The sequence below is a fragment of the Lepidochelys olivacea genome (genome assembly GCF_965140295.1).
Source record: "Lepidochelys olivacea isolate rLepOli2 genome assembly, chromosome: 8".
Taxonomy (NCBI): domain Eukaryota; kingdom Metazoa; phylum Chordata; order Testudines; family Cheloniidae; genus Lepidochelys; species Lepidochelys olivacea.
Window position 1 is genome coordinate 55,353,014 of NC_140418.1, and position 12,692 is coordinate 55,365,705.

Here is a 12,692-nt window from a genome sequence, read left to right on the forward strand (position 1 = left end):
CTGCACTTGGAACTGAATTTCCCAAATTGCTCCACTCTTTCTAATGGGCTGACCCAAACCCCTGGATACAAGTACCCCCAAACCTTACAGCATGAACCCATCTTCCCTTTTCAGCAGCTAACGGAGACCTGAGCTGTACCACCACAAAACTCCTGGGCGGAAAAGCTTCGAAGCCAGCCTGGTCAGGTATTACTCCCTGACTCTCTGAAACCTACATTTGCACACACATCTCCAAGACTAATCCTGCAAAGTGCTGAGCACCCTCAACTTCCACTGAAGTCAATGGGAGAAGAGGATACTAAGCAGCTCACAGTATCAGGCCCTTCCCCTTTTACGGCAATCCCCTTAAAAATCAAATCCCCTTTCTGTTGCAGAGCTGTCAGACAGACACAACGCTGGTCTTGATACTGCATCCATTGAAGTCTATGGGAATTTTCCCATTGTCTCAATAGCAACTAGAACAGGCTTTTTGTCACAATGAGACAGATTCCTCCCACTAGAAACTGAGTGTATTCAATTTGTCTTCTTCCTGCATCTCTGGGCTAGCTGTACCAGAGGGTGGATTCACCCCAGGGCAGAACAGCTTTCATGTCCACTTGGAATTCCAGGGGGCTTCACCAAAGGAGTTTGCCTAGGAAAGGTGCTTGATTAGAATATTACTGTGTTCCCCTCCCAGGTGGACCTTCCATCATTGTGGGCTCACAACCTGGGTTGTGGTGGCTTAAATCTGGCCTTTGCCCGTGTAATGCTACTAACACAATCAGTGATGGAAATAACGACCTAATACTCAGGCTGAGGCAGTCCTAATACATTGATCAGATGGCTGAACAATGACAAGGACTGGTGTGGATCCATAGCAAATTCTGATCTTCTTAAAATAAAATAATAATCATAAAATAAAACAACAACAACCCTAATTCCTGAATGTTCCACAAGTATCCCAGCAACAGACGGAAGTTGAGCAAACATCTTACAGTGCCTTTTCTCTCGCTCTGCATATAAGTCGTGCATCATCAGGAAAGGCTCCAGCTGTCAGTTTTGCTGCCAAATAACAGTTATTTTCCTGACAAGTTAGATGTTGTGCTCTGCACTTGTTGCTGCTGCACCCTGCTTTTCAATACTTGTTCTAGCTGCTATTCCTGCACTTGTCCCCAGAAGAAAACGGACCAGAAGGAGTGTGAAACCGTTCAGCTAGAAGTGCAAAAACTAGGAGTGGCCAGGAAAAAAAAAGTGGATGTTTTGTTTTCACTCTAACCATTATTTACCAGGAAGTCTGTAGATCATATTTTCATCTTGTTTTTCTTTTCTTTACTGTCTTTTTGCAGCTAACATCAATAATGATGGAAAACTGGAAACTTGTTGTCAGAGTTGTAGCATTCTGTGCCAAATCCTCTGCTGGTAGAAACTGGCTGTGATCTATTAAAGTCAACCGAGCAATGCTGATGTCAGCTGTGAATCTGATCCCTTCTTTCCGAAGGCTTAAAGGGATGCTACCACCAGCATTCTCATGCATTTTTAAACTTTCTTTATCCATACGTTTACTAATAACAATTCCTAACAGCAAACTCAAGAATTGAAGAAGTTTAGGATGCTATCCTGCAATTTTTTACTTAAATCAGTAGTCTTTAGTCTGGCCTGTCACTGGGAGAATAAGGAGTTGCCAGACTGGCCACAGAGTAAGGAAGAGCAGGAAGTTCTTTCTACACTTCTTTTCCCTATAGCACCAATAAAATTAATAATGAATTTCTGGATGGCTCTTCAAAATATTAAAACGAAGAGTTGGGTAAGGGCAGGAGTATAGAATTGGAGATATTTATATGTATGAGTCAGAGCAATTAAAGAACCTGAAATTAAATGATCTTCTCTGGATCTGAAGATGTTTCTGTTTAATTAATCCTCTTGCAAAACTCATTTACAGACAAGGAGACATTTATCAACTTTGGAATCTCTCAACCTCCTTATGGCCCTAAAAATATAATAATTTCTAGAGTGTGCAATATTTTTGTTAGTAATATATACCAAAGTATAGATAGGGAATAAATTATTAGGAGTGCCGTGAACAGAACAGGGCTTGATTCTCCTCTCTAAATCAGTTACTGGAATACGGCACTGTATAAATCTGGTCGAAGCGCAAGCAGACATGCTCACACAATGGAGTAGTGTATGGAGAAGAGTACATTCTTAATTGATTTGTGCCAGAATACTGGAAAACCCAGCCTAAAATTATGTATCCGTGGTATTTAACTTCATCCAGATTACACAGAACACAAGGAATCACCTCCCATAGACATCAGTGCAGCTGCGGGTGTACTGGTGTTTTCTTACGTACTTGGTGGGATTGGGCCATTACACAGCATTTTTTGGTTACAAACAACCTCACCCATAAAACATGATCAGTCTTCTCAGGATTTCGCCTTTTCTACATCCAGGCTATACGCCACTTTGTTCACTGCTGTCGTTTGATGATAACACAACCCCAGCCCCTCAAAATGTTGATGACATTGAACACTGTAACATCCACTTGGGGTCAGCACCAAGAACCCCAGGGAGCAGCAGCCAAGTTCTCTGACGTCTACAATAATGGATGGCCGCTGAGTTAACTCTGCTCTTATCTCTCTATTTCCTTCCTTCATATCAGCCCCACCTGTCTCCGCAGGCCTTCATGCTCCTGGCTGATTAATGAGAACTCTTCCCTGCCCCGCCCCCACCTCCTCCCCCACCACACACACCTGCTTATTGTTCCTCTGAGATCCCAGCCCTTCAGGAGTATTCAAAGAGCCACCTAGTCCCACATGGATAAAAACCCTCATAATCCCCAAGCACATCCCCACCCACCCCAATTGTCCTCTGCCTGCCATGCCAAGACTCTAATGGCTTTTGCAGCTGGTTGACCCCATGCTGCTCCCCACCATGAAGCAGGAGAGCAGGACCCAGCAACAGAAGGAGGTGGGGCAAGGCTCAGAGGCAGAGGAAGGAGGAAAGATTCCAAGCCAGAGAGAGTCAGAACAGCACTAGCTCAGGAAAGGATTCCCTAAAAGCTTTCCCTCCCCCATTTATTCCAAGGATCCTGAAAAACTGACTGACACGTCCCCTGATTTACCTCCGGGGTCTCCTACCATAATGAGGTTTGCAACTCTGCCCCTGAGGAAGGAGCAAGCTTAGGTGGCTGTCTAATGCTCAAATCAGCCTGATTTGAATCTGAGGTGGAGCAGCATCCCTTCAGAATAGAGAGCAGCCTGCACTGCTAGGCAACTCAGGAGGACAGCAAAATTGACGTGGGCCCCACAGCATCACAGGCAAATGTGGGGTGAGTGAAGCCCTGTTGTAATAACTCGGCCAAATGGGGTGTGAGCAGAGCCCTATTGTAATAACAAGGCCTCCAAATTTACCCTAATAGTGAGTTTACTGTCAAAAGGATGCAAAAGTTCTTAAGACAGCACAACAACCTATAATAACAAAGGTTATGGGAAAATGTATGAAAACCAGAGAGAGAGAGAGACTGAATTAGTCCAGACAAAAAGGGCCTTCTCATATGGTTTACAGACTGTGTTAAAATCATGCTCGGTAGAAACAAGAAATCAATGAACCAAAATTGGCATGTCAGAAACTAGGCCTAATTGGTGGACAAAATAATGAGGAGATGGACTATTCCACCCGTCACTCCCTTTTTGGGTCTTTAAAGAAAGAGACTTTGGTGGGGAGAATATGGAAGAAGAGATGGCAGCTACTGGAGCGAGCTTCACCATCATAGCTGACACCCCCCCCGTTTCCCAGGTCCCTGTGTCTCCATCACTTTGATCCTGAGATGTCCTGACCAGACCAAACTAAAGAGAGAGGGAGCCAGATAACATCACCACTTTTACCAGCTCCAGCAGAACCCTAGAGACCACCTGGGATGAAATGGGATTGGACTGCAGCAGCAACAGCAGCAGAATCTCCATCCCCGCTCAACTGCCTTCTTCTTTTTTCCCCAAAAGGCCAGTTATCGCCATCTCTGATACCATCTAAGGCAGTGGTGGGCAACCTGCGGCCCATCAGGGTAATCTGCTGGCAGGCCGTCAGACAGTTTGTTTACATTTGCATGGCCACCTGCAGCTCCCAGTGGCCACGGTTCACCATTCCCAGCCAATGGGAGCTGCAGGAAGCAGCACGGGCTGCAGGGACATGCTGGTCGCCACTTCTCACAGCTCCCATTGACCGCGAACAGCGAACTGTGGCCACTGGGAGACGCAGGTGGCCGTGCAAATGTAAACAAACTGTCTTGCGGCCCACCAGCAGATTACGCTGTGCAGTCCGTGGGCCGCAGGTTGCCCACCACTGATCTAAGAGATGGTCAAACAAGAGGGGTTTACTTCTAAAACTCTCTCCAGCTCAAGAGAAAGGGAACAAGGGTTGTTGTTAAAATGAAAGCCTCACTTAACACTTTACATTTCAAATGCTTTAACTGTTTTTCCTTCTTTTTTGTATTTTTAATAAACAGTTAAAAAGATTTTAATGGTGTGTTTGCCATCGTGGCTGAGATCACTGTAGACCAAACACCAAATCTTGTTTAATGCTGGACAGTAACTGGGTTATGTTTACATCTTTGGGCCCCTATATTCCACCTAAATTAATACAACACTCCAGAGAAAGCTCACACATGCGGCAGCCCCCTCGACGCTGTTCACTAACCCCACGGAAGATGTGACTTGCCTGAGGGGAGATGCCACACCAGAAATTAGAATAGAGAGAGCGAGACTCCAGCATTGGTGCCACCACGGTCTTGTTCTCTGCTATCATCAGGTTCAGGGTCTCTGGATTGGTGAGCAAGTTATCTGCGTCTACAAACTACAGAAGGAAAAGGGAGAAAGGACTTTTTCAACACCAGATAAAGTAATAAACTTTTACAATGTCCCTTCCTAGGGGAGGCAGTAGTTGAATGGCTCGCGAGATTAGCAATGGGCTAGGGACACTTTTGCCTTTAAGTCACTGGTCTGAATCCAACCTAGGTTGACAGTAACTGTAAGTTGTTACCATCTCATGGCTACTGAGAGCCCGTGTGAAAGGAGTTGATGGGCTCAGTCTATTTCCCAGTAGACAAGCATCCACTATAAAAATACCACATCCAGCAGTGGCACTAATTAGCAGCTTCTGTGGAAAGGCCACTAAATGGGAAGAGAGACTGAACTTGCTTCTTCCCCTAAAGGAGACCATGGGGGAGACTTGCATTGCCAACGCCCACGCTGGATGTTATGTGCTATGTGGAGAGATAGCAGCAGTGGTTCCTGAGACCAGACACACCCCACCCACTTGGAGTCTGATACAGCAAGACTGTTGATCACTGCTGTAAAGTGGCTCGGATCCCACCCTTCCATGCTGTTCTGCCAAACTTCTTTTTGGTGTCACCAAACTTCACTGATAGCCAGCAGGATTCTAAAAAAGGCACCCAGCACCAGCAGGACTACATTCCCCGGCAAACATAGTCCGGTTTCTGTGGGTGGATCCTTGGGCCCATGCCGAGCCCCATTATACTCAGCGGGGCTCTGCACATAGATCTAATTGCAGTACTGGGGCCTCATACACACTGTCTGTTGCTGATCAGATCAGCTGATGCCACAGGTGTTTTTCAAGCCGAATTCAGAGCAAACAAAGAGCTCTTCTTTTAGAAGGGAGGAACTTTTGGCAGCCATTTGGGGGACTCATCAGAGTTCAGAGATGGTTTGTTTCTGCCCACTTCCCCCACTCCGAGCATGGCTGCAGAATGACTGCCTGAAAATGTTCTGCCCAACTGTAGTTAATAAACCAAACCTCTGTTTTACCATGATGTAGTCTGACCACTTTTCTCTTGCAGTTCGCAGAGCTGCCTGCCTGAGTTTCATCACATGGGTAAACCTGGAGCTCGGCCAGTGTTTTGGCCCAATTTCATCGGGGTAAGACCTATGAAAGAAAAACAGTTACTGTCTCCTGGCCTCGTCCATGCTGCAGCACCCCTGGTCATTACATTGCCCTTCTAACTTCAGCATAAAAGGAAAACAGACAGTCACCTCAACTGACCCAGGCGGTAGGAGACCAGAAATAAAAAGGCAGGTTCTGAGGAAAAGCGATTCCAAGTTTATTCCTGGAGTTTGTACACAAGGCTGTAAAGAACACACTGTGCTTCAGCGTTTCCTGCCTCACACATGGCTATGGTGAAAAAGGGGTGATGTCAAAAACAGCTTCTCATTCAGTAGGCCAGATGCTCTGCTGGTGTAAACCAGTGTCATTCCACTGAAGTCAGTGCAATGATGTTGATTTATACCAGCTGAGGATCTGACCTCATATAGCTACTCCCTGCTAGATATTAAGAGTCACATCTGTTCACATTACTCCCCTACACCCAGCAGAACCAACACAGCTCATGGAGAGCGATCTGGATTCTTTCATGGCTTGTACCTCATTAGCCATTGTTACCTAAGGCCCCATCCCAACAAACTAACCCTTAACACTGAACTTAATGGGACTAATTTTGTGAGTCAAGTTACACATATGCATAATTGTTCTGAGGCTTGGAGTTTGTGTTCTGATAGCAGAATCTTCCTTACTGATGAGGATATGGGAGAAAGAAAGAAACCCTAATAAGACCCTGAATGAGAAAGTGATTGCATACAAATGTGAATTTGGTGTCCTTGTAAATGCAAAAAAGTAAAAAAAAAGACAGCACAAAGGATGGAAATTAAATTAGATTTTTAAAAATCCTCTCACTTTCATAATCTGAAATCTTGTTAATAGGTGAAGATTTTTATTCTTTAATATGGATGTTAAAAAAGGTAGGACAAAAAGTAAAGACAAGTAGTAATGGGTTTAATCAGCAGCAAGGGAGATTTAGGTTAGATGTTAGGAAAAACTTTTTAACTCTAAGGTTAGTTAAGCTCTGGAATAGGTTTCTAAGAGAGACTGTAGAATCCCCATCATTGGAGGCTTTTAAAAACATGTTGGCCAAACACCTGTCAAGGATGGTCTGTGTTTATGTGTTTCTGCCTCAGTGCAGGGGCTTGGAACAGATGACCTCTCGAGGTCCCTTCCTGCACTACATTTCTATGATCTTTTTTAAACTCAACAGTGTCCCTTTAAGTACCAACTTAAGTACTATGATGGAGAATGGTTTAGAAGAGTCATCTGAGGGAAGGCACCGGAAGGAAACTCCATCAACCGGAAGGCATGGAATGCATTGTCCTAGGGATGGGGGTTCCACGACCACCACTCCCAAGAGGAGGAGACGGGCGGTGGTGATCAGGGGTTCCCTCCTAAGAGGGACAGAGTCATCCATCTGCCATCCAGACTGGGAAACTCGAGAAGTGTGCTGCTCGCCTGGAGCTAGAATTCAGGATTTGACGGAATGTCTGCCAAGACTAATCAAGCCCTTGGACCGCTACCCCTTCCTACTCCTCCATCTGGGCATCAATGATACTGCCAAGAATGACCTTGAGCGGGTCACAGCAGACTACATGGCTCTGGGAAGAAGGATAAAGGAGTTTGAGGCGCAAGTCGTGTTCTCGTCCATCCTCCCTGTTGAAGAAAAAGGCCCAGGTAGGGACCATCGAATAGTGGAAGTAAATGCGTGGTTACACAGGTGGTGTAGGAGAGAGGGCTTTGCTTCAACCATGGGATATTGTTCCAGGAAGAAGGATTGCTAGGAAGAGATGGAATCCACCTAACAAAGAGAGGGAAGAGCATCTTCGCAGGCAGGCTTGCTAATTTAGTGAGGAGGACTTTAAATTAGGTTCACCAGCAGATGGTGACTTAAGCCCGGAGGTAAGTGGGGAAGTGGGACACTGGGAGGAAACACAAGTATAAGGGTGAAACCAGGGAGGCCTCCTGATTTATACTGAGAAAGTTGGGCAATCGGCTGGTTATCTTAGGTGCCTGTACATGAACACAAGAGGCCTGGGAAAGAAGCAGGAAGAATTGGAAGTCCTGGCACAGTCAAGGAACTATGATGTGATTGGAATAACAGACCTGGTGGGGTAACTCACATGACTGGAGCACTGTCATGGATACATATAAACTGTTCAGGAAGGACAGGTGGGGGAGAAAAGATGGAGGAGTTTCGCTGTATGTAAGGGAGCAGTATGATTGCTCAGAACTCCAGTATGAAACTGGAGAAAAGCCTGTTAAAAGTCTTTGAGTTAAGTTTAGAAGCGAGAGCAACAAGGGTGATGTCGTGGTGGGCATCTGGTATAGACCAGCAGACCAGGAGGATGAGGTAGACGAGGCTTTCTTCAGACAACTAACAGAAGTTTCCAAATCACATGGGAGACTTCAATCACACTGACATCTGCTGGGAGAGCAATACAGCAGTGCACAGACAATCCAGGAAGTTTTTGGAGAGTGTTGGGGACAACTTCCTGGTGCAAGTGCTGGAGGAACCAACTAGGGGCTGGGCTCCTCTTGACCTGCTGCTCACAAACAGGGAAGAACGGGTAGGGGAAGTAGAATTGGGTAACACCCTGGGCAGCGGTGACCAAGAGATGGTCAAGTTCAGGATCCTGACAAAAGGAAGAAAGGAGAGCAGCAGAATACAGACCCTGGACATCAGAAAAGCAGATTTTGTCTCCCTCAGGGAACTGATGGCCAGGATCCCTGGGAGGCTAATATGAGGGGGAAAGGAGTCCAGGAGAGCTGGCTGTATTTTAACGAAGCCTTATTGAGGGCGGAGGAACAAACCATCCCAATGTGCAGAAAGAATAGCAAATATGGCAGGCGACCAGCTTGGCTTAACATAGAAATCTTTGGTGAGCTTAAACACAAAAAAGAAGCCTACAAGAAGTGAAAACTTGGACAGATGACTAGGGAGGAGTATAAAAATATTGCTCAAGCATGCAGGGGTATAATCAGGAAGGCCAAAGCACAATTGGAGTTGCAGTTAGCAAGAGATGTGAAGAGTAACAAGAAGGGTTTCTACAGTTATGTTAGCAACAAGAAGGTGGTCAGGGAAAGTGTGGAACCCTTACTGAATGGGGGAAGCAACCTAGTGACAGATGATGTGGAAAAAGCTAAGGTGTTTTTTTTGCCTCGGTCTTCACAGACAAGGTTAGTTCCCAGGCTGCAGCACTGGGCTGCACAGTGTGGGGAGGAGGTGAGCAGCCCTCAGTGGTGAAAGAACAGGTGAAGGACTATTTAGAAAAGCTGGACATGCACAAGTCCATGGGTCTGGATCTAATGCATCTGAGGGTGCTGAGGGAGTTGGCTGATGTGATTGCAGAGCCATTGGCCATTATCTTTGAAAACTCATGGCAATCAGGGGAGGTCCCGGATAACTGGAAAAAGGCTAATGTAGTGCCCATCTTTAAAAAAGGGAAGAAGGAGAATCCGGGGGAACTACAGACTGGTCAGCCTCAGCCTCACCCCGGTCCCTGGAAAAATCATGGAGCAGGTCCTCAAGGAATCCATTTTGAAGCACTTGGAGGAGAGGAAGGTGATTAGGAACAGTCAACATGGATTCACCAAGGGCAAGTCATGCCTGACCAACCTGATTGCCTTCTATGATGAGAATATGGGGAAATGGCTCTGTGAATATGGGGAAAGCGGTGGATGTGATACATCTTGAATTAAGCAAAGCTTTCGATATGGTCTCTCACAGTATTCTTGCCAGCAAGTTAAAAAAGTATGGATTGGATGAGTGAACTATAAGGCGGATAGAAAGCTGGCTAGATCATCGAGCTCAACGGATAGTGATCAATGGCTCGATGTCTAGTTGGCAGCCAGTATCAAGCGGAGTGCCCTAGGGGTTGGTCCTGAGGCCGGTTTTGTTCAACATCTTCATTAATGACCTGGATGTTGGGATGGATTGCACCCTCAGCAAGTTCACAGATGACACTAAGCTTGCGGGAGAGGTAGATACGCTGGAGGGTAGGGATAGAGTCCAGAGTGACCTATACAAATTGGAGGATTGGGCCAAAAGAAATCTGATGAGGTTCAACAAGGACAAGTACAGAGTCCCACACTTAGGATGGAAGAATCCCATGCACTGCTACAGGCTGGGGACCAACTGGATAAGCAGCAGTTCTGCAGAAAAAGACCTAGGGGTTACAGTGGACGAGAAGCTGGATATGAGTCAGCAGTGTGCCCTTGTTGCCAAGAAGGCTAACTGCATATTGGGCTGCATTAGTAGGAGCATTGCCAGCAGATCGAGGGAAGTGATTATTCCCCTCCATTTGGCACTGGTGAGGCCACATCTGAAGTATTGTGTCCAGTTTTGGGCCCCCCACTACAGAAAGGATGTGGAGAAATTGGAGAGAGTCCAGCAGAGGGCAACCAAAATTATTAGAGGCCTGGGGCACATGATTTATGAGAAGAGGCTGAGGGAACTGGGCTTATTTAATCTGCAGAAGAGAAGAGTGTGTGTGTGTGGGGGGGGGGGATTTGATAGCAGCCTTCAACTACCTGAAGGGGGGTTCCAAAGAGGATGGAGCTAGGCTGTTCAAAATGGTGGCAGAAGGCAGAACAAGAAGCAATGGTCTCAAGTTACAGTGGGGGACGTCTAGGTTGGATATTAGGAAAAACTGTTTCACTAGGAAGGTGGTGAAGCACTGGAATGGGTTACCTAGGGAGATAGTGGAATCTCCATCCTTGGTGGTTTTTAAGGCCTGGCTGGACAAAGCACTGGCTGGGATGATTTAGTTGGGGTTGGTCCTGCTTTGAGCAGGGGGTTGGACTAGATGACCTCCTGAGGTCTCTCCCAACCCTAATCTTCTATAATTCTATGGTTCTATGATTCTACAGTTCTATGATTCTAAGTAAATGATAGTTTCCCTCAAGATATCCTTCCTGGGTCTTGCACTAATTCCCTGGATGGAAAAGTACTGAATATTGAAAGCCAGGAACAGAGTTTTGACCAGGGTTGGGGAGATGAAGCATGTTTCCCTGAGTCTCCTGGAAAATAAGGAACCAATCGTTAATTCATTGTATCTTTCACTGAGAATTTTTGGGTGTGCAAGGAAGGCAGGCTCAGATGGGAAATGACTGAATAGAACTGCTTTCTGCTGATAGGTCCCCATCAGCCAAAGTCCTTAACTTTAAACACATGAGTATTCCCCCTGAAGTTAAAGATGTGCTGAAGTGCTTTGCTGAGACAGGCCCTTAAAGAATCTGAATGTAAATCCTGCAACAATCATTTGTTTAAACCACCATTGGTTTAAAGATTTCTATAATCTTGATATTGAAACCCCCAAACTATTCAGGAAATCACTGGCCATGATACTCACTGAGGCTCCTCCATAGGCCTCCACTCCACATAGTGATACAGTTTTTGCACATTCTTCAGCCACTCTCTGAGCATCTCTGTGGTGTTATCAACGTTATGGTCAGTGGCTGCCCTGGAGAAATAAGGGCACAAAGAATCCCATTAACGTAGCATCTGAATAGCAGGCACAGGCTGGACAGGGTAAGACCAAATTCTTTCTTGACAAAGAAATGCCCTCAAATGGGTGGACATACATTGTGTATAAATAGTAAAGTGCACCTGTATGTTGGCTGGCACCCCCGTAACTTTCCTCCTGCCCTAACCCAGGACACATTAGGCCTGCCAGGAGCTCATATAATCTGCACTGGGAGTGTATGTATAGTTCCAAATCCTGGCAAGAGACATACACACAAATCCATGCAACCATCCCTTAGGATTTCCCTCGTGGGACTGTGTCTCTGCAGCACCTGTCCGGGTATGTCTACCCTGCAATTAAAAACTGACAGCTGGCCCAGGCTAAAGGCTCAGACTCCGCAGCTGTTTAATTGCAGTGTAGACATTAGGGCTCAGGCTGGAGCCCTGGATCTAGGACCCTGTAAGGTGGGATGGTCCCAGAGCTCAGGAGTCCATAGGAGAAGGCCAGCGGCTTCTTCAACTGTTTCTGCCACCAACTTTTCTGAGGTTGCATGTGTGCTCCCATGTTGCAAGAATCAGGTATAAAAAAACCCCCAACTGGAATCAGTTCTCAGCAGGGTGGATTCAGCCCTTCATGCTCCCTAAGATGAGCACCACTTCCCTATTACTCTATTTCCAAATGCAATTTGCTATGATTGGGTCCTTTGCAGGAAACCTTACAGACTGGAGTCCTGACAGATTCACAGTAACATTAAGGATCCCACAGCACTTTTCCTAAGAGCTGGGATTTGCCCACTGGCATTGGACAAAATATTCCCTATCCTCACAGCCATGCAGCGTGCTGAGCACTACCGTGGTCCCAGAGGCAGACACATTTCAGGGGCACTGTACTGGGTAGATCCTCAGTTGTGTAATTTAGCATAGCTCCATGGACTTCACCCTGTTGAACCTTCTAAGGATCTGTGCCCTCCATATTTAATTTGTGCAGCTCTTTGAGATCTTTCAGGACAAGGTCTTAGGTATTTTTTCTTACAATATTATATGATCTTATGAGACATAAACAGGGTCTTATTCTCCTCTTGTTTACACTGGTTCCATACCAGTGAAGCTTTTGTTTCCAGCAGATTTACCTAGTTTGAGTGAGAGGAAAATCAAGGATACAGACTTCTGTAATTATTGCTAAATAAGCTGGAAAAGAATTAAATAGCCTCAGGACAGCATTATTTATTTATGGGACATTTATTCCTGAAGAAAGAAAGAAAGAAAGAAAGAAAGAAAGAAAGAAAGAAAGAAAGAAAGAAAGAAAGAAAGAAAGAAAGAAAGAAAGAAAGAAAGAAAGAAAGAAAATGAATTAGCC

At 45.7% G+C, this 12,692-nt stretch overlaps 1 protein-coding gene across 2 annotated transcripts in view; it reads right to left on the reverse strand.

Moving 5' to 3' along the window:
- COLGALT2 (collagen beta(1-O)galactosyltransferase 2) overlaps positions 1 to 12,692 on the reverse strand; it is an 86,587-nt gene that overhangs the window by 23,483 nt on the left and 50,412 nt on the right. For both annotated transcript variants that reach the window (XM_084637558.1, XM_084637559.1), the window contains 3 exons: positions 11,223 to 11,333; positions 5,799 to 5,916; positions 4,693 to 4,827 (listed from right to left, as the gene is read on the reverse strand). In XM_084637558.1, coding sequence (XP_084493684.1) covers positions 4,693 to 4,827; positions 5,799 to 5,916; positions 11,223 to 11,333 — 364 coding nt within the window. The remainder of the gene's footprint in view (positions 1 to 4,692; positions 4,828 to 5,798; positions 5,917 to 11,222; positions 11,334 to 12,692) is intronic.